Here is a 22,620-nt window from a genome sequence, read left to right as displayed (position 1 = left end):
ATCACCGGGAGCAAGGCTGTAGTGTCCACGCTGACATAGTTAGGTTGACATAAACTGCCTTACGTCAACCTAACTCTGTAGCATTGACCAGTCCTGGGTGTTGAAAGCATCAGGTAGGGTTTAGTTTATGGAATAGACTAAACTTCCCATCTTTGCCTCCTGAGCTTGCTTGCCCAACCTGCCTGCGTCCAAAAGGCATGGCTGAGTGGGTGTGGTTTCAAAACGACAAACAGGGCCATCTCTGGATTATGACTGGCAGATTTTATGTCTTGCTTTCGATCACCCAGATCTTTTTCCAGAACAGTTATAATTAATTTAGAACGTAAGTGATCTTAGAGTAACTCAAAGTATTCCCATGCGCATTACTTTGTACTTGTCAATAGGAGATTTCATCTGCAATCACATTGTTAGGCTATTCTGAAATTCCTCAGTTTTCTTTAGTCCTGAGTATCCTACACAATGATGCCATCTGCAGACTTGCCCACTTCTTTGTTCCCTGCCTTCCCACAGAAAAAGTGAACGTACCAAACCTCACCAGTCCTAATATGGGACCTTCTCTGATACCCACGTTAACCTTTTCTCGTGTAGAAAACAGACCATTGATTCCTACTTGGTATTTTCTGCCCCTTAGCCAGCTTCTAATCCGCTGGCAGGCCGCGAGACAGTGTTTACATTGACCATCCGCAGGCACAGCCGCGTGCAGCTTCCTGTTTCCAACCAATGGGAGCTATGGGAAGCAGCGGCCAACACGTCCCTGTGGTCTGTGCCACTTCCCGCAGCTCCCATTGGTTGGGAATGGAGAACTGTGGCCACTGGGAGCTATGGGCGGCCGTGCCTGCGAATGGTCAGTGTAAACACTGTCTTGCAGCTTGCCAGCTAGTTACCCTGATGGGCCACAGGTTGCCCACCACTGCTCTAATCCATACAGTACTTTGTCTCTCACCCCATAACTTCTTAACACCAAAAAACAGCCAATTGATTTTTAGAAAAGCATTTGGGGACATTTCTATTGATCTTCAATTTTGAAAATGCTGCCTAAATTATGAACCTGAACAGACCTGCCAGTTTCCCTTTAATCCATCTGAACACAAAAAGAAAACACTGACAATTCCCGCACCCTAATGCATAGTATTTAAGACAATAATTCACGCTATAGATTACAAATTACAGATGAAGAGTTTTGGTTAGATTTGGAAGTTAGTTTGTACCTTAACTGGGACCACTGCTGTCTGTACCATGTTTCTGAAACGCCCAACCGAAGGGTCCACGTCCTCTGTAAGCGTGAGAAGAATTATGCTTTTAGTACAATGGCTACAAGAGAGGGTGTACACTGCAGTGTGCCCACGGCATGCAAGCGCATCTCTGTATGGAAGTGTCGTATCCACCTTCCCTTCAGAAAGCTGCAGTTCAGAAGCTGTGTGCACACGGGAGAGAAATTAAGATCCTTCAAACTGCTGGGGCCATCTAGTGGCAGTGGGCTCCCAATCTATTTAGGCTGGGAAGAGCTGGAAGAACTGTTGACGCTTGGGGATGGGGGTGTTGATATTCTGTAGGTTACAGTTGTTCCAATGGTTAATTTACCTTACCCACCTTCCTTCCAGACGACTTTGTCAAACTTCCAGACAAACAAATTCAAATTGGAAATAAGGAACCTGAACAACTCATGTTAGCTGATGAGTGAAGTGGGATGTAAAAGGTTAAATGGTTTAAGCATTAGGCTTACCGTTAATCCCCCCCCCCCCCCCCCCAGCCACCCATGCAGTGCTCAAAGCATCTAGGGCTAGATTTTCAGAAACACTCAGCTCCCACTTAGACACCGAAGTAGGAGAGCTCAGCACGTATGGTGTTGAGCTGTTGAAAAACTGGTGCAACTGTGAGTTTGGAGCCCTTGGAAGTCTGGCCGCTACCGCCTCAGGGGCTTTGCCTGGGTGCGCAGCAAGCGGCACAGGAGCTGTAGGGGTTGAGGGACCTCATGTGCCTCCCGGAAGACAGCAACAGTACTGTTTAGCTGGAAGGTGCCTCGGAGGGCACAACACCGATGTGGAGAAATGTGGGCGCTTCTCTGAAGGGCCAGTCCCCTTGGAGTCTCCAACTCAGATTTCTGTGTTTTTCAACTGACTGGCCGGCTGGCCATGGGCGGGATCTCCAAATATAGGATATTAGCACGCAGGCTCTCAGAGGGGTGTGGGGGCGAGGAGATGGAGGGGCAAGATACACATGATCACCTGGATTAATGATCTCGTCATCGTCGCTGAACGTCACTCTGGAGTTCTTCCGTTTTCTCTTTGGTCTCTGAATATCCAAGTTCCCTTCCTCTATGGTGAGCGTGGAGATTCTCTTGTTGTGGGCTGTGTTAAACTCTGTCAGGTTCTAAGGACACAATCAGGGAGGAAATGGTCAGTGCAGCTATAACGCACAAAGCTGCCATCTGAGGGCTGAGAGTTAACAGCAGAGCACAGCACATGGCTTAGCCCCAGCCTTAAACCTCAAGGAAAGAATGGGGCAGAAGTGCCAGCTGCACTGGTCTGTGTCCCTCCTGGCCTGCCCTCCACTAGCAGGTGATGGGGCTACAGCAGGCATGGCTTGTGAATGAGCAGCAGGGCTGGGGAACTGCCAGCGACCTGGTGTGGGTTTGGCTGGGGTGGTAGAACATGGGCTGTTATACAAGAGGTGCTGGAAAGAAGCATGAAAGCATCCTATCCTAATGGCATGAGATGGCCTGTGAGTGCCTGCCAGCAGCAGACACCCCTAAAACCATCTACAGCACCAGGGAAATGAGCACCCCAAGCCGACGGTGGGGAGTGCTATCCAGTAAGAGGCACAATGCTTCATGGTGCTCACATCAAGCTCGGTCTCCTCCTCTGGCAGGCCCAGCAAGCCCTTGAGCTCCTCATCATCACCACCCATTTTCTCATCTCCTTTAACTGCGGACGGCAGCGTCTGCGGCTTCTCTCGCAGAGTGTATGCCCGCGTAGAGGCACCAAATGAAACCGTGGAGTCAATGGGAATCTGTTGGGGTTTGTGAGGTTCCAAACGAATATGACCCAAGAACGTGCCATGTGCTGAGGAGAATATCAGAATGAAAAAAAAACCAGACGGTCACTAGGGAACTGGAACACTGCCAAAAGGTCAAAACCCACGCGTGGATAGCTGGATAGATACATGTCACTGCAGTAATGCTATCACCCTAACATCCCATGCAGGGGTCAGCACTCCCCATATAACTAACAGAAATGACAAGCACACTTTGGTTTCAGGCTTCCTCTAATATTTCTAGTCACCCCCTGCTTGTATCCATCTGCATGGAACAGGCTGGAGCTCCCTTGAGTTCCAGATCCAGAGAAAGTGCCCTACACAGTGGAGATGTAGCTTTCTAACCAGAAGTAGTTAAAAAAAAGATTATAGTTTTGAAGTCCCTCTGGAACCTCACTGCCATGCCACCAATCTGATCCGCTCCAGAGCCTGGAAATGCCGTCACCAATCGCTGAATGAGGAAGGGGCACTGAGTGACACAAGGAATCCCTCTAGCCCCAGCTTGTGTCAACTTCAGAATGAGCGTTAATTCATATCCCAGATGGCCATCGTTTCCCCACATGGCAAAATGTGACTGGAAAGGAATATAGCTCTGGGGATGTTCAAGAGGGTTTGAGCATTGGGATGTAGTGCACTGGAAGTGTTACAAGGTCTCAGTCAATAAGAAGCTAACACAAACTCAATCCTCATGCATCAAACATCTTCAAAATCCAACCAGTCAAACTATCAAATCAGCCTACACCCGCTCCCTGGTTAAATGCCAAGTTACTTACTGCTGTTAAGGTCTATGAGAAAAACCCTCTTAAGATGTTTGTGATACACCAAGGCAGCATGGACCCGAGAGCAGGACTGGTGATCAATGGTAAAATCACACAGATCAGGGTTTCTCCCAAAAAGATAATATTTCTTCTCATCAATGATCAGTTTCTGAGGTAGAATATGAAATAAATAGCAGCGTTACCTTATCAGATTTATACAAACTCCCAGATCTTCCTAAAAAACATGGACTCTACAACAGAAGTGGGCAAACTACAGCCTGCGGGACCGTCCTGCCCAGCCCCTGAGCTCCCGGCCAGGGAGGCTCACCCCCAGCCCCTCCTCTGCTGTCCCCCTCCCCTGCAGTGTGCCACGCTGCCAGCGCTCTGGCCCGATGCTCCTGCCAGGCAGCGTGGACGGTGTGGCTGGCTCCAGCCAGGTGGCGAGCTCTTGCTGCTCTGAGCAGCATGGTAAGGGGGCAGGGAGGGTTGGATAAGGGGCAGGGGGTCCCAGGAGCAGTCAGGGGATGGTTGGATAGGCGTGGGAGTCCCATGGGGGCTGTCAGGGAGTGGGAGCAGTCAGGGAACAGAGAGCGGGGGCGGGGGGGAGGAGTTGGATAGGGGTCAGGGCATTCAGGGGACGGGGGGGGGGGGGTTGGATAGGGGACGGAGTCCCGGGAGGGGGCAGTCAGGGGACAAGGAGCAGGGGGAGTTGGATGGGTCAGGAGTTCTGAGGGGGGCAGGAAGTGAGAGGTGGCGGGGGCCAGGCTGTTTGGGGAGGCACAGCCTTCCCTACCCAGCTCTCCATACAGTTTTGCAATGCCAATGTGGCCCTCAGGCCAAAAAGTTTGCCCACCTCTGCTCTAGAACATGAAGCAAACAGATCAAAACCCAACACAATCACACAAATCTTTAGCAAACTAGTAGAGAAAGGAAAGACTATGCACGACATAGGAAGCGACACACGGTCTCAGCATATTAAAACTTGTTGGATAACATTTCAATGTTGTCTTGACCCACTCAAAGGAAATTCAAAGGAAGCTCTGCCTTATAGAAACAGAGCAACTGGAGATGGAAGAGACCAACTGGGTCCTATCCAGTCCACCTCCGAGGCCAGTGCAAAACACAGTTTTGGAAGGGATAAAACACTTTTTATAGCTCAGGGCTTAAACCAATCTAACTACTAGGTACTAGGATGAGGCCGGGGGAAGAGATTATGCCACATGTGCCTCCTGTAGGGTTTCTCACACCTTCCTGTGACGTACATGGTACTGGGCACTGTCAGAGACGGACCTAGGGACCAGTGCAGAATGGCAGGTCCTCTGTTCCTATGCAGGATTGTACCTACATTGTGTTCTCCAGAGCTTTGTTTGGCCTAGTTGGTTTCTCCAGTGTGTTTTCATCCACAACCAAATCCACCTATCAGCCCATTTCTTCTGTTAGACATCTTAGCTTTTCCTTCTTACTCCGGTTCTCCATACTTATTGTATAAACAAAGTATTTTGTTTAAACTGGATTAAGGTTGGGCATGCATGGCATCCCCTCTATGTAAACCCTAAAAAAGCAAGGTACCAAGTTATGAGACACTATGGTCTAATGCCAATAGAGCAGAGGTGGGCAAACTACAGCCCGCGGGACCCTCCTGCCCAGCCCCTGAGCTCCTGGCCTGGGAGGCTCGCCCCCAGCCCCTGCCCCGCTGCTCCCCCTCCCCCACAGCCTCAGCGTGCCATGCTGCTGGTGTAGTGTATTAAACTGCTCTGCGTAGGAATGTGCTACGGTAGCAGTTACGGAGAGCAATTTACTACACGACACCGGCACAACGCTCTGGGTGGTGCGGCTGTAGCGCTGCCAGCCACCGGTGCTCTGTGCTGCACGGTAAGGGGGCGGGGGAGTTTGGGGCGGTGGTTGGGGGCAGTCAGGGGCAGAGATTCCGGGGTCCTGCCCCCTCCCCTCCCCCCCCTCCATCAGGGAACAGGGGGAGGGGAGGGGGCAGGGGTCCCAGGAGGGTGGGGGGTGGATAGGGGGCAGGGGCAGCCTGGCACAGCCTCCCCTAACCAGTCCTCTATACAATTTCCAAAACCTGATGTAGCCCTCAGGCCTAAACGTTTGCCTGCGCCTGCAACAGAGTGTATTTCCATTGACAAGTGACATATCCCCGAAAGGAACTTCCTTCGGCCTGCAGATAGTAAGGAAACACTAGCCGCCACCACATTAACCTTCCTCATGGCATAACAAATTAGAACTTAATTAGAACTGCAGCAACATCAGCTGATATTCAGGGTTGACGCATGCATAGGTTAGGTGTGTGCTGTGCCTTATGGGGGAAGTAATTTAGATGATTAAGGGTCTGGATGGATTAAGATTTAAACTACAGTGACTCAAAAAGTCCCCATGCCCTTTTAAGTCATGGAACTTAGAAACCTCCAACTCAAACACTGGAAGATCAGGAAATGCTCACTTAAGGTGCTGCTGCACACCACACAACTCCGCCTCTGTGTGGACGCATATAGGAACATCACAGCACCCTGGCCAACAAAAGCTGACATTTTCCGTGTGCCCATAGCACCAAGCTAGGGTTCCTATTCATACAGTCTGATGTAATGGGCAGTGGGCTGCATGGCAACATCACAGTTAATACGAATTCATAATTATTTTAAAAAATGTTTTTAAGTTAAATTAAATAAAATTAAGCAGTACTTTTGTTGCAAAGTCTAAAATAACCTGGTCAAACTAAATTGGTGGAAGTCACTGTCCAAGCACCTGGAACCAGAATTTGCTGAAGTGTTGAACAAGTTTTTGATGGCAGTAGTCTCTTCTGTAGGTTCAAAGATATTTTCTTCAGTTGAGTTTATTCAATTAGTTCAGTTCAATGATAAGTTCATTCAAAGTTAAGAAACCAATTGGGAGTTGAAAAAGCAGGAAAGCTTGGTTTCCCCTTCCAATCTATGACTAAAAACTAGGTTTAAGAGGATGAGATCTACTAATTCTAAAGTAATGAAGGACATGGAGTATTGTAAGCAAGACAAGAGAAGTAATTCTTCTGCTCTGCTCTGCACTGATTAGCCTCAACTGGAGTATTGTGTCCAGTTCCGAGTGCCATATTTCAGGAAAGATGTGGACAAATTGGAGAAAGTCCAGAGAAGAGCAACAAAAATGATTAAAGGTCTAGAAAACATGACCTATAAGGGAAGATAGAAAAAATTGGTTTTAGTCCGGAGAAGAGAAGACTGAGAGGGGACACAACAGTTTTCAAGTACATAAAAGTTTGTTACAAGGAGGGAGAAAAATTGTTCTTAACCTCTGAAGATAGGACAAGAAGCAATGGGCTTAAATTGCAGCAAGGGCGGTTTAGGTTGGACATTAGGAAAAACATCCTAACTGTCAGGGTGGTTAAGCACTGGAATAAATTGCCTACGGACTTTGTGGAACTCCATCATTGGGAATTTTTAAGGACAGCTTGGAGAAAAACCTGTCAGGGATGGTCTAAATAATATTTAGTCCTGCCTTGAGTGCAGGGGACAGGACTAGATGACATCTCGCAGTCCCTTCCACTTCTAGGATTCTATGGTGACCAGAAACAATTAGTTCCATTCAATAACTACAGATAATACTTCCTTTGTTTAATAAATCAGTTTTATTTGCAAAGCATGTTTTGATAAATGTTCTGATAAGAAAAAAATTTATGTAACCAGCACATTTAAGGTAGTTTTACTGAACTAATAAAAATACTTTAAAATGCTGTTTGTGTGTATTTTAATTGAATTTTCATCCAAATACAGCTTAATGCAAATTGCAAGTTAATAATTAATCTGTTAAAAAAGTATCATTCACCATTTTCTAATATAAAATGTGAAAATTAAGAATCTGAATAAATTTAAATTAAGTTACATAATTTCTTAAATGAGCATGCACAGATATAATTTATTCTCCTGGTCAGCAAAAAGAACCACCAAATTTAATGTAAAGGCTATATTTAGTAGCAAATCAACACATTTTAGTGGTTACCAACCAATGAGAATCATCCCTTCATTAGCAAAAATTAAAAAGTATAAAGGTAAAACACGATTCAAGTCAAGGTTTCTGGCTTGTTGATTTAAAGTCGCTTTGACTTAACCTACCCTGAGCAGCACTGATGTGGGGAGATGTGCTGCTGATTGGTGGTGCTCACACTGACTTGCCTTTTCTCCTTACTGCCACCTGCACAACCACAATTAGAGATGCTAACAATACATTAAAGATCTTAATACATTTTGATTGTTGTTCTGCAATTTAGCCAAATATTCCCCACCTCCCAAAGAATGTTACAAGGAGTAATGTCCCAAAGAGGGGCTGCATTAAGGTTGTATTGTGTGTGAAGCAGCAGCTCAACTTGGGAGACCGTCACTGAGCAGTTCCTCGTTTCCAAGTGCTTACGGCTGGGGTTCTGAAGTCCCATGTGGCTGAAGAGCACAGAGACCTAAAGGCCCTGTGCAGCAGCAGAATCCTCAAAGTTTCTTGTAAATGAATGCAGCTCTTCAAATCACTCAACTTAATTCCTCCAGCTCCTCATCATTTAAGTTGCTCTTCCTGCTCTTTTGTTTGTTAATCTTTCTTGTAATGTGGATGCCTAGAACAGATCTCAATATTCCATAGGCAATCTTCTCAGGCCTATAGTTGGAGGGCCTGGGGAAGGCAGACAACGTCTGTGACTAAGCACCAAGACACATGGTGAGGGACAGAGCCAGGAACAGGCATCTTGACATCTATTCCTGTGCCTCATCAGATACAAAATTGCACTGGGCTCATTTTCTTTGCAAACCTGCCTAATTAGCTGTCCATTATCACCTTTAGTCTCTTTCAGCATTACTGATATTCCGGTTTTTATTCTGTTTCAGATTAAATTTCCCCCTTATGGATTAACTCACCTTTTCCAAACTGAACCTCGTTTTGTTTTCTGCTTTTGTTTTTAAGCGCTCTATCCCATTTGTATTACATATTTCTCTGCTCGCATGGCATTTGCGGCTTCTCACAATTTAGTATTCACTAATGAATGTTTAGCAAATTTCATGTGTTTATTCTCTTTTCTAGATCATTACCCAAAGACAAGGCACAATAGCAACCTTCAACTACCTGAAAGTGGGTTCCAAAGAGGATGGAGCTCGGCTGTTCTCAGTGGTGGCAGATGACAGAACAAGAAGCAATGGTCTCAAGTTGCAGAGGGGGAGGTCTAGGTTGGATATTAGGAAACACTATTTCACTAGGAGGGTGGTGAAGCACTGGAATGGGATGCCTAAGGAGGTAGTGGAATCTCCATCTTTAGAGGTTTTTAAGGTCCAGCTTGACAAAGCCTCGGTTGGGATGATTTAGTTGGTGCTGGTCCTGCTTTGAGCAAGGGATTGGACTAGATGACCTTCTGAGGTCTCTTCCAACCCTAATATTCTATGATATGTCCTCTGTCAACTCTACATGTTACCATTTATCATCATCCCTTACCATCAGGCCTGCAGCCAGTTTTCAATCTACACAATAGTGTTCATATCAGAGTCAATTTGAACAAATTTCTGAGCATAATTTCACGAGACATCATCAAATGCTTTGCCAAAACCCAGAACATATCACAACTTCTGCATTCTATTCACCCACCAATTGTGCCATCTGGACCTGTTGATTGGTATATGTTCACATTGTTCATATATTCCCTTACCTGCTCTTTGTAAACAGCAATTTTTACAAGGTCTTCCCTTATTTCCAAGTTAACCAAAACATAAAAGTTTGGACAAGACAGTTTTAGAAGAAAATGGCTCTCTTAGCCACCTCTGAAGCATTATTTGGTGCTTTTTTCCTCCACCACATACACTTCTAAGAAGAGCTCTTCCCATTCATATTAGCCTCTCTGGATAGTATCTTTTTGCTGCCCTTCTCTTTTTCCTGCAAGTCTTAATGGATTCTGGTTTGTTTGGTTACATCAGTGTTTCATAGAGGTTTTTCTCAAGACCTCATTTTATTTGAGCATTTCTTTGCAAAGCCATATTGTCTGCTTCTTGTTCTTTTAATTCTGAGGTCAGCTGCACTTTAATCATGGCAGGTTTTAGGATTCCCCAAATTTTTCCACCCCAATGGATTTATTGCTTCTTCCAAAAGTGTCTTACTCACTAGATTCAGTTCCCCAGGTGGTTTTCCTGAATTCAATACCTTTGTGGAGCTGCATTCTGTGATCCCATTTCTTAATATGGAGAGTCAAGGAGCTGGTGCTTCCTTGTACTAAGTTTCCCTTTTATTCTCACATTCTCAACAAACTCCCTCTTACTGGGAGAGCAGAACCAGACATGGGTATTTAAAGCCCTATTAGCACCGTATCCTGTGGCTTCAAGTACTGTGGAAAAATTCCTAGGTCAGTTCTTATTCTTACTTCTAGTCCCAAGGGGGTGGAGAAGTGTCGATGCAATTTCTCATGTACACCAGTACTAAGTGTAAAACGTTGCCATTCAGACTTGGCAGTGTTTGACACTCACTTTGCATAGGTGTAATGACTTCACAAGGCAGTGGCAAATCAATAACAACGAACACTAATTTTACAGCCTTTATCTGACCACGATGAAGGCTTGGTCTACACTAGGAAGTTAGGTCGGTATAACTACGTTGCTCATGGGTAAGAAAATCCACCCCCCTGAGCAATGCAGTTAAACTAACTTAAGTCCCCTACCCCCTGGTGTAGACTGCACTAGGTCAAGGGGACAATTCACCAGTCAACCTAGCTACTGCCTCTTGGGGAAGTGGATTACCTACACCGACAGGAAAACCCCTTGTGACAGACCCCAGCGTATACTCTGGACTGTTGAACAGTGGTGTCCCCTTAACTCTATAGCCTAGGGTGCCTTTTATAGTGCTCTGCTCTCATCTCCAGGTTGTAACTCTGCTCCTTTTCCTTCTCCTCCTCCTCAGCCTCTTTGGCTTTCAGCTCCATGGCTCGCCTGTGAGCCTCAGCTTCCAGTTGCCTCAGGGCTCCTTTATGGGCTTCTCCTAAAGCAGCAGCAGCTACTGCTGCTTCTCTCTCAGCTCTAATGCCTTCATTTTCAGTTTAATCTCTGCTTCTTTTAACCAATGCTTGCGTTCATTTGCTCTCCTTCAACTTCAATTTGGTCATATCCATCTTTGTAGCTGCTGTACCTTTGCTCATTTTTTATGCGTTTCTGTTCCTATTTCCCTTTCCCGAAATAAGCAAACAGAAAACAAAGCTGTAACCCTTCGATTGTTTTCAGCCACCACACTTGAATTTCACTTAAAATTGCTACACCAGTGCTTAAAGTGCAAACTTCACTCAGAACGACAAGCTGTGCATATACCCTGCTCCTCGCTGCACCACTGTGACATTCCCCAGGGTACAATCTGGACTGTTGAACAGCAGTGTCCCCTGAACTCTCTAGCCTGGAGTGCCTTTTACACTGCTTCACTGCCAGAGCAGCTACGCCTGGTCTCCTTGTGAAGCCTTCAGTATGTAAATTCACTCCCAGCTAAATACACAAGCACTCTGACCAGTCACTCAAATTACATATAGGGCAACACCCGCCACTTCTTAGTCTCAATCTTGTTCCCCGAGAAATGTGTCTTGTACTGTCCAGTACACTGCTGAACAATGCAAGCTCATAGAAAGTTCGTCATTTCAGCAAAGGAAAATGATAATGCACCAAACATGTTATCCCAAATGGAGTTTCTCCACACACTTTAACACACACACACTGGTTAAAATGAAACAAACAAACTATAGAAAGATTTTAAGTGATAATGCATAAAAAGGTCAGTACTGGTTACAAAAGAAAATAAACACAGAAGCTACTTCCTAACCTTTAACTATCGAATGGCGTCTAAAGCAAGAGACTCTTTCACCACAAGTTGTCATAGTTCACAGTCTGGATTCTCTTTCAGCCAGGGACCACTCTGTCAGTTCAGAGTCAGGTGTCCGTTGACGTGATGAGCAGAAAGATAGGAGGAGAGGTGAGTTGGAGGTTTCTCTCTCTCTCATACCTGCCTCCCCTCTGTGAGGATCCCCCTCCCCCCATTGGGGTGTAGTGACACATCTACAAGGGACTATGTGAGGGCTGAAATGTTCCTGAGATGCAATGTAAGTTTCATATTCACACCTTCCCCCTGCAGGAGAATGGTTGCTTAAGCAAGTGATAAGTATCAGTAAAGTCAAGGGTGCTGTCTGGGGGTGCCAGTTTGTCTTTATCTCTGAAAAATGGTTTGTAAGTATTACCCAGACTTAAAACATTTCTCTAACAACCATACAGTAGAATATCAACTTCAGAGTTTTCTACTCATATTTCAATGGGATAATAATGTTCAGCGGATTAAGAGTTTTCAAATGATACCTCAAGGCAAATTTTGTACAAAGCAGATCATAATCTTGTAAGAGTGGTGACCATAACAGCATAGATGGTCACGCCCTCCTGCTGGCGTAGGCAGAATCTTCACTGAAGCACTACAGTGGTGCCACTGTGGTATTTTAAGTGTGGACAAGCTTAAAACTCATCTGTGCCTCTGAGCTATAACCCAGCGTGATCCTCTACCCGCTGAGCTTAATACTTCATGGCTTGTTTTAATATTGCACTTCTCAGACCCAGCAATCACAAGCTGTATCTCAGATCTCTACAGGAGAGCTGGGATCCAGATAGCTCGGTTAGTATCAAGTGCTCAGTAAATCTGTAAAGATTGAAGTGTTCTATAACCTAGCCACTAACTACAGAAAAACATGCAGAGCTTTCCGACTAGTCTAAACAACTGAACCTTAAAAAGGACAGTTAACTTAAGGTCATGTGTTGGGAACAAACATTTCTTCACCTTTACCAACAATACTAGATTAGAAAAAGTGAACATTTTTGAAATCCACTTTGCCTGTCACTATCTTTGCTCTTTTTACAGCCCTATGAAGTTGACCAATGAAAATCAGTGAAGTCAATTGCATTTTCAGGTTCTTGATGTCACAACACATCCAGCCTTTACTCATGGTACAGCCAGATGTTTTACATACCCGTGAGTGTTGGAATATAGGCCCTGCAGAACGATTGAAAGATGAAGATTTTTCACCTTGAAGTTGCTGGCTGTAATATATGGCTTATGGCAGAAGGGCAGGATAAGCGATTACAAGACCAGAAAGAATCGGAGCAGGGATGCCAAGGCATCCGAGTAGCACTTCAGAAGAATCCCAATGAAGGAATCACTTAAGGTGTTAAAAATCTGCTATTTGACTATGGTCGCGCTCTGCACTATACAACACATACAAGACATAATCCCTGTCCCAAGGATCTTACATTCTATACAGACAAACAATATACTGCAGACAATACTAGGTGATGAGAGATACATCAACAAAGAGCTTAAAATAAGTCTGAAGACTTACTAGGTTCTTTCACCATGCCACCCCCAAATTGGGTTGGTTATGTTGTACAGTAGAAAAAAATTGTGAACCCATAACTGGACTGTGGCTTGGGAAGAATACAATTAAATAAGTTCCAGAACATGCATTGTTAAAAGGGAAGAGAGGGTATTTTTGATAACAAAAATATGGACCAGCAGATCAAATACAATCTCCTGTGAGTCAGGGGCAATTTTCCCTTGCTGGCCAAAGATCCTGCAACATCGTATACTGTAAACCAGTGAACAATGACCCCCAGTTCCTCTGGTTCTCTTCACCAGACCTCAGATTCTTAATGCTCCAATTTCTTGCTTAGCAGCATTATTTTGGCTCCCCCTACTTTGTAACCTTTGGCTCCCTGAATGGTTTTGTTCCCACTGCTGAACTCTAGACAAGAGAGAAGCATTACTTTTATTGTAAAAATATTACAACGTAAACTATAGTAACAAACCCCTGCAATAAGCAGCTCAGAATCAGTCTAATACTACTTACTTTGCATTAAACATTTGGGCTCCCCAGGCATTAGTTAAATGAGCTTCTGCTTACAAAACCAGGCTCCTGGAGCACTTCTGACAAGGACTGCTGGTCAGAATCTGAGACCAGCTATACTAAAACCTTCAATAGCATATGTACTTTTAGGGGATAAGCAGACAACATTTAAGTTTAGTAAAATAAGGCTTTGCACAAAGTAACAGTTTTGGAAATATTTGCATTTATTTTTTTAAATTGTAGATGAACATAGTGTTTTGTCTGGGATTTACCCACATTCTAGAAAGATGAATTCAGACTCACCAGATGCAGAGAAGTGCTGTTAGGATGAGAGGAAGGGAGAACCTCTCTTATGAGGGGAGACAAACAAGCCAAGTTCCTTTAAGTCTAGCAAAATGAAGGCTTAGAGGGAATAAGGTTGCCTCTAAATACATTGGAGGGAAGGGGTAAACACAAGGGATGGAGAAGAGCTCTCAAAGCTAAAGGACAATTCTGGCACAAATGGGGATAAACTGGCCATGAATAAATTTAGGCTGGAAATTAGAAGACGGTTTCTAATCATCAAAGGAGTCAGGTTCTGGAACAGCCTTTCAATAGGAGTAGTGGGGGCAAAACACCTAACCAGTTTTAAGATGGAGCGGGCAACGTTTATTTACATGGACTATATAAATGGCTACCTCTGAGAGCAAGAGACTAGACTTGCTGACCTGGAAGGTCCCTTCCAGTCCTATGTTCCTAAACCCAATCACCATGCCACCATGTTGCTGACAGATGCACAGCACAGCTTCCTGACTGGGATCCAGTGCATGTATACAAAGGGGACTTCGCATTTCATCAAAATCAGTCACAAACATTAAGGGTTGTGGTTAAAGGCTGGGGGCTGGATCACTGTTAATAAAAAAAGAAAAGTGCGTGTCGGGGAAGAAAGGGTCACTTTGGGGCGCCCAAAGAGAGGGAAGGGTCACTTCGAGGTACAAATGGAGGGGGAAGACTGGGAAACGAAGCAATGGAATTCAATTCCCCATCAACAGATGGGTTAAATCCAATCTCCTTCTGCATGCATCTAAAACGCTTACTACATCTATTTTCATACCTCAATTAGTTTGTCTCCTTTGACTACATCCAGATGCAAGCCAGGGGGAGGTTTTCCTGCCCTGGAAAATAAGGAGAGAAATAAATATTGATGTGCAGTATTGTTAACATTGTACCATCGTTCTATAAATCCCAAACAAATCCAAACTGAAGCAGGTTTACTGTGAAAAATAATAGTCCCACAAGTGTCCTGTATGTGAGGTCCTAGATTTGTTTTGCTTACAGATAAAAATAGGTCTCCCTACTTACCGAGTTATTCAGTTGCCACAGCACACTAAGGTTCGATGGGCTTGAAACACTCACCAGAAACCTGCTAGCCATCAAAGGAAACCAACCAACCAGATAGATACAAGGACGAGCGGGGTAGTGTTGCCATTAACGTCTTCCTTGGATAATGCCAGGTGAGAAACGCAGCCAGCTCCCAGCTTCTGGAACTGGAGAGGGGCTGCGGTTCCTAACAAAGGCTGTCCCTGCACCCTGCTTGGAGACTTCCATCTTTTGTATTAACTTCTAGGTAGTAGATATCTGAAATCTGAAGCCCCCTGCCTATCCCTTCAGCTGCTAGAAGCAAGACAGTGGTTTCCCCATCCCTGCATTTTAAAACCTCCTGATTGTTGGGGAAACAGTGAGGGCACATCTCGGGTACTCTACTCCTCCTCCACTAGGAATATCTCCATTGCTTGCCTCTGGTGCTGTTCAGACGTTCTACATACCTCCATGATTCTCAGCTACATGCTGCCCACCAATTTCTGAATAGCTGGAGTGTAAGAGACCAGTGTCTCTGCTACTGTGGGGAAGCTCTGTACAAGAGCAGTGATGCTGGAGCATTGCCTGCAGACTTGGGAAAGAAATTTGTAATTGGAGGAGTTCTCCTCATGGATTACCTGCAGAGGTCAATGTTTTGGGGATGTGCTTCAGAACCCTCTGGAAAACAGTGTGTTGGGGGCTGTGTATGTGCCTTTCCAGATCCAAAACATTTGAAAGAAGTACACAAGAAATCACAGCCCTTAACCCTCATTTCCTTTCCTCCAAAATTTAGCAGAAAATCTTTGTATCAAAGACCTCTCTTTGTATACAGTCTGATCAGCCACTACCATAGCCTCCTAAAGACTCACTTCTGCTGTTATGCCTACAAAACACTGGCTGCTGCTCATAGCTAGGCAAATGAGAAGCTTTGATTGTCTTTTTCTATTCCTTCCTTCTCCTACTCTTTGCTCTTACTAATGTTACGCTTCCTGCCATTCCCCATCCTCTTTCTACCCGTAAGGGGGAAAAAAACAAACAAAAAAAAAACACAACCCCCCACTTACACACGAAAACACACAGCTAACAGAATGGTGCCAATTCATTGCACGTTCCTCTGCCCTTTGTACCTGAGGCTTTGTCCACACTCCACTTTCTTCATTAAAAGTGACATCGCTCAGGGATGTGAAAAAAAAAAAAAACACGGAAGTTTTAATGACAAAAAGCACTGGCGTGGACAGCACTTTGTTGGCAGGAACTGCTCTCCCGTCGACGAAGTTACTGCCCCTTGTGGGGGTGGTTTCATTTGGTCACCAGGAGAGCTCTCTCCCGGCAACAAAGAGCGGCTACACGGCTTACCTTACAATGGCACAGCCATGCCGTTGTAAGGTGTGCAGTGTAGACTTAGCCTTAGATTCTAAGCCCTTCCGTATAGGAACCTTTTCCTACCGATATTTGTATAACGCCCAGCACAATGAGACCCTAGTCCTGGCTGGGGCCTTCTGGCACCACCAGAATAAAGGCATTTATCGTTAACAAGAACATGTGGAAACCTTACAATTCTAGTAGAATCTGACACTCACTGGAAAAGACTAGATCAGAACTCAGAATCTCAATCGAGGCTGCCAAGTTCAGGTTCCTAAGGAGACAAGGTGGGTGATGTAATATCTTTTATTGGACCAACTTCTGCTGGTGAGAGAGACAAGCGGCTCCAAAAGCTCTTCTTGAGGTCTGGGAAAGCCCCAGTGTCACAGCTAAATGCTAGGTGGAACAGGTGGAAAGAGGGGGTTAGTGGGTTATGAAATTAAACTAAATTAATAACTGGTAGACACTAAAAATCATGGTCTGAACAGAGACACTGGATTTATGGTTTCTTTCAACAATCTAACCCACCACCCCCTTTTTGTTTTAAAGATTGCAGAGGTGTTAATGGGCCACTCTATCTTGAATGGTCCCTTGCAATATGTTTAGTATAAGTAGCACAATCTGTTCCACCTTGCATTTAGCTGTACCTTTCCCAGTCTTAAAGAAGAGCTCAGTGTGGCTCAAAAGCTTGTCTGTCTCACAAACAGAAGCTGGTCCAATTAACACTGCACATTCAGGTTCTGTCAATCTCGATAGGGAATTCAGCCTGTTTCTGGTAAGACACAAGATCTGGAAGAGGTGGAATAGAACCAGAGACTTCAGTTAAGCTCAGAATCTGAGTACCCGCAACGCATGTGCCCTAGTTAAAACTACCAAGACCATGTGCTCTTTGCTGTTACACCTTCCTGACGACACTTGAGATTAGAGGTACAAAAAAGAAAAAACAAGGAAATTCCTGGCTGCAATCTACTAAGGTGCATCTGTGGGCAAGTCTACGTTACAAAATTAAGTCGACTTAAGTTAGTTAATGTACACCCACTGCAGTGATTAAACCGGTTTGCATGTCCGCACAAAGCTCCTTCTGTTGGCGGGGTGTGTCACCATCAGGAGTGCTTGCACTGATTTAACTGTGAGTGTGGGAAACTGCCAGCCCAAGCCCCAGGGTGGTGGGGCTCTCGCCGTCAACCACCTGGGGCTCACAGCCAGAACAGTCTGATGTAAGCAACGCCGGGTCTACACACTACATCGACCTAAGCACTACACCTCTCGTGCAGGTGGGGTCATTGAGTCGGTGTAGCGGGTGACTTACATCAGCAGGAGCAACGTTGTAGTGTAGACACTTAGAGTTAGATTGACATAAAGCAGCTTACATCGATGTAACTCTGTAGCGTAGGCCAAGCCTGTCAGGCCATTTCTCATTTTTGCCTTTAGCGAAGAAGTCTAGCTGGAGCATGCCACCTCTTTGAATGATCAAGATCTTTCAGAGACCATTTATGAAGTGAGCTGTGGCTCACGAAAGCTTATGCTCAAATAAATTGGTTAGTCTCTAAGGTGCCACAAGTCCTCCTTTTCTTTTTGCGAATACAGACTAACACGGCTGCTACTCTGAAAACTACTAAGACTGTTTGCTAGAACAGTGTGTTTTCCAGGAAGATGGCCAGCAAGCCTTCCTGATACAAATACACCATTCTCAAAGCAGAACTCTCTCTTTGCAAAAGAGGCATGGGAAAGCTTCCCTTGATGACTGATATACTACATCAGTGTGGTGTTCTCCACCAGGATTATTACTGTTCTGAACATAGGGACGAAGTGACTTGAGGGTCAAATGAATTTCTCTTCAAACTAGCAAAAAAACAGAAGTAGTTTTGGCACCTTAGAGACTAACAAATTTATTTGGGCATAAGCTTTCGTGGGCTAAAACCCACTTCATCGGATGCATGCAGTGGAAAATATAGTAGGTAGATATATACATATACATAGAGAACAATAAAAAAGGTGTTGCCATACCAACTGTAATGAGACCAATTAACTAAGGTGGGAGAGCTGTAGCACCAGTGTGAACGAGGTGTTGCTTTACTGTGCTCTGATCAGCCTCCGGAAACATCCCATAATTCCCCATATCGTTGTTTGGAATCAGCTGTAGGAATGAGGAAATGCCCTTTCAAAGTTCCGTTTCTGACAGCCTCTGTGTGTGTGTGTGTGGGGGGGCAAGGGGGTCTGCTGCTCTCTGAACTTACAAGACAGCATGCTGAAATGTTTCAGAGTAACAGCCATGTTAGTCTGTATTCGCAAAAAGAAAAGGAGGACTTGTGGCACCTTAGAGACTAACCAATTTATTTGAGCATAAGCTTTCGTGAGCTACAGCTCACTTCATCGGATGCTCTCTCCCCCCACATACACACAACACACTCCACTCCCCCATTTGAAAAAGCATGTTGCAGCCACTGGCATGCTGGGATAGCTGCCCATAATGCACCACTCCCAATGCCGCTGCAAGTGCTGCAAATGTGGCCATGCCGGTGCGCTTGCAGCAGTCAGTGTGGACAGACTGCAGCGCTTGCCCTACTGCGCTCTCTGACGGCGGGTTTACCTCACAGCGCTCTACACCTGCAAGTGTCGCCCTGCCCTCAGATGAACAAACGCTGCAGCAGGGGCTTTTGGAAACTCTCTCGGAGCTGCAGCAAGACTGCAGAGAATGATGCTATTCTAGTAATGACTGTAGCTTACACACTCTTAGATTCTTCCTGAGGGGAGGCTGAATGGGCATCTGGAAGTAAGAGTCTTGCTGAGAACCCTGAATCAATCCTACAGAGTCTGGAGGAATACTGGCGGCTCAGGGTCACCAGATGAAATCGAATTTTCAGATGCATTTGTTCAGAACGCTGAGATCTGGAAAGGGACAGATTTCCTTCGTTTTTGAGAACGAAAGTCATAGGAATAAAAGTCATAGGAATAAAATTCTTTCTGTAGGAAACACTGGATGAAATTTCATGGCCTGCGTTATGCATGCCAGACTAGATTTACTAATGTACAGCTCCCAGTTGAAGACGGAAAATGATGTTGTCCTTTAGAACTGTTCTAGAAGAGGATTCCTGAAGAAGGACGAGGTACCAATTTCAATTGGATAGGGTTTGTCTCCCATTATGACTCATTTGCTCTGTTAAGTAGTTGCCTCATTTTACACTCCTGGTGGGTGAAGAGATACCTGTGTGTAGCCTGGCTTGGTTGGTTCAACCTGTAAAGCATTTTGGCATTCTCCATGAAGAAAACTCCTATTGCCAAAGCCCAGTGTGCTCCACAGTAAACTTAATTTAAATCATGAGGCTTCTATGATATTCTGTGATATTCCAGGCCAACAGAGTGAAGATTTTACAACAGCATCAAAAATGAAATTGAAGTTTGTATTGTATTATTTTCCTATAATTCAGTCAGTACAATATTCCTTGTTAACTTGATTGGTTGCATTTATTTTATGCTACCACTGCATTTTCAATACGCTTCAGGTTTCTGTACTGAAAATACATTACTGCACTGTAGCAGCTGGGGGAAAGGTGCCAGGCCTGGCAACAGGGCAAGGCACAGTGCAAGTTTTCAGCATCTAGGGAGGCGGTTTGGGATTGTTGGCTAAATACACTGGCTGGAAAGAGATCAGCAATGGAATGGTTAAAAGGACACCATCAATTTTAAAATCAGACTTCTATCTGAAAATTTTGTATCTAGAATCGTTAGAAGCAATCCCCAGTATCACTAACAAAGATTACTGATTTGTCTGTTTCACCGTTTGCTGCATTACTCAGAAAACATGGAGAGCTCATGTGGATTCTCTCTCAGGTTCAGCAACAAGGTGTTGATCAGCAATAGAAGCAGCAAAGCTGAAACTGAAACAGCAGTAGACAGGAGTGTGCGCACAGAGAAAGGTGAGGGAAAAAGGTCTGAGCCCTTACATGTTTAAGGTTGGTGCTTTCAGGCCCAATCAAGAGATGTTTATAAACAGAACACAGAAATTCTCAAAAATTGAAGGGATGCTAATTATAGCATGCTTTATTATATAGCTTAATTTTTTTAAAAATCAGTTAAAAAATTCAAGTTGACAGTATCCCTTTCACAATATTCAGACTCATCTTTAGGTTGAGTGTTAACACAACATTAAGATAAATGGGACAGTTCACACTTCTCAGTGCTATTATTTGAGGTTAACAACAGTACATCAGTAACCTGCAGTTCACCTTCGAAGAACTCCTTGCAACAATAAGGTCTTGTCTAGATTAGATATTTAAAAAAAGAAAAGGAGTACTTGTGGCACCTTAGAGACTAACCAATTTATTTGAGCATAAGCTTTCGTGAGCTACAGCTCACTTCATCGGATGCATACTGTGGAAAGTACAGAAGATCTTTTTATACACACAAACCATGAAAAAATGGGTGTTTACCACTACAAAAGGTTTTCTCTCCCCCCACCCCACTCTCCTGCTGGTAATAGCTTATCTGAAGCTATCAATGTGTATGATAATCAAGGTGGGCCATTTCCAGCACAAATCCAGGTACATGATACAGTTCTGTGGTGACCTAGAATCCTATTTTCAACGTCTCCGACTCAAGGAATATTTCCAACACACCTCTGAACAACATACTAATCCACAGAGACCTCCCTACCAACACTACAAAAAGAAGGATTCTAGGTGGACTCCTCCTGAAGGTCGAGACAGCAAACTGGACTTCTACATAGAGTGCTTCCGCCGACGTTCACGGGCTGAAATTGTGGAAAAGCACCATCACTTGCCCCACAACCTCAGCCGTGCAGAACACAATGCCATCCACAGCCTCAGAAACAACTCTGACATCATAAACAAAAAGGCTGAAAAAGGAGGTGCTCTTGTCATCATGAATAGGTCGGAATATGAACAAGAGGCTGCTAGGCAGCTCTCCAACACCACTTTCTACAAGCCATTACCCTCTGTTCCACTGAGATTTACCAAAAGAAACTGCAGCATTTGCTCAAGAAACTCCCTGAAAAAGCACAAGATCAAATCCGCACAGACACACCCCTGGAACCCCGACCTGGGATATTCTATCTACTACCCAAGATCCATAAACCTGGAAATCCTGGGCACCCCATCATCTCAGGCATTGGCACCCTGAGAGCAGGACTGTCTGGCTATGTATTCTCCCTCCTCAGGCCCTACGCTACCAGCATTCCCAGCTACCTTCGAGACACCACTGACTTCCTGAGGAAACTACAATCCATCGGTGATCTTCCTGATAACACCATCCTGGCTACTATGGATGTAGAAGCCCTCTACACCCACATTCCACACAAAGATGGACTACAAGCCATCAAGAACACTATCCCCGATAATGTCACGGCTAACCTGGTGGCTGAACTTTGTGACTTTGTCCTTACCCATAACTATTTTACATTTGGGGACAATGTATACCTTCAAATCAGCAGCACTGCTATGGGTACCCGCATGGCCCCACAGTATGCCAACATTTTTATGGCTGACTTAGAACAACGCTTCCTCAGCTCTCGTCCCCTAACGCCCCTACTCTACTTGCGCTATATTGATGACATCTTCATCATCTGGACCCATGGAAAAGAAGCCCTTGATGAGTACCACCATGATTTCAACAATTTCCATCCCACCATCAACCTCAGCCTGGTCCAGTCCACACAAGAGATCCACTTCCTGGACACTACAATGCTAATAAACGACGGTCACATAACCACCACCTTATACCGGAAACCTACTGACCGCTATTCCTACCTACATGCCTCCAGCTTTCACCCAGACCACACCACATGATCCATTGTCTACAGCCATGCTCTGCGATACAACTGCATTTGCTCCAACCCCTCAGACAGAGACAAACACCTACAAGATCTCTATCAAGCATTCTAACAACTACAATACCCACCTGCAGAAGTGAAGAAACAGATTGATAGAGCCAGAAGAGTTCCCAGAAGTCACCTACTACAGGACAGGCCTAACAAAGAAAATAACAGAACGCCATTAGCCATCACCTTCAGCCCCCAACTAAAACCTCTCCAACGCATTATTAAGGATCTACAACCTATCCTGAAGGATGACCCAACACTCTCACAGATCTTGGGAGACAGGCCAGTCCTTGCCTACAGACAGCCCCCCAACCTGAAGCAAATACTCACCAGCAACCACATACCACACAACAGAACCACTAACCCAGGAACCTATCCTTGCAACAAAGCCCGTTGCCAACTGTGCCCACATATCT

General features: G+C 44.9%; 1 protein-coding gene and 1 non-coding gene across 2 annotated transcripts in view; both read right to left on the bottom strand.

The window, feature by feature from the left end:
* The window catches only part of PPP1R8 (protein phosphatase 1 regulatory subunit 8), a 28,515-nt gene that overhangs the window by 1,722 nt on the left and 4,173 nt on the right, over positions 1-22,620 (bottom strand). Inside the window, exons 2-4 of the mRNA XM_073317930.1 lie at positions 14,762-14,822; positions 2,226-2,370; positions 1,209-1,273 (exon numbers count right to left, since the gene is read on the bottom strand). Coding sequence (XP_073174031.1) covers positions 1,209-1,273; positions 2,226-2,370; positions 14,762-14,822 — 271 coding nt within the window. The remainder of the gene's footprint in view (positions 1-1,208; positions 1,274-2,225; positions 2,371-14,761; positions 14,823-22,620) is intronic.
* Positions 12,296-12,460, bottom strand: LOC140900609 (small Cajal body-specific RNA 1). The gene has a single exon (XR_012155678.1).

The sequence above is a fragment of the Lepidochelys kempii genome, chromosome 19 (genome assembly GCF_965140265.1).
Source record: "Lepidochelys kempii isolate rLepKem1 chromosome 19, rLepKem1.hap2, whole genome shotgun sequence".
NCBI lineage: Eukaryota > Metazoa > Chordata > Testudines > Cheloniidae > Lepidochelys > Lepidochelys kempii.
Note: the sequence above shows the minus strand (reverse complement) of the source record. Positions and strands in the feature narration are given on the sequence as shown.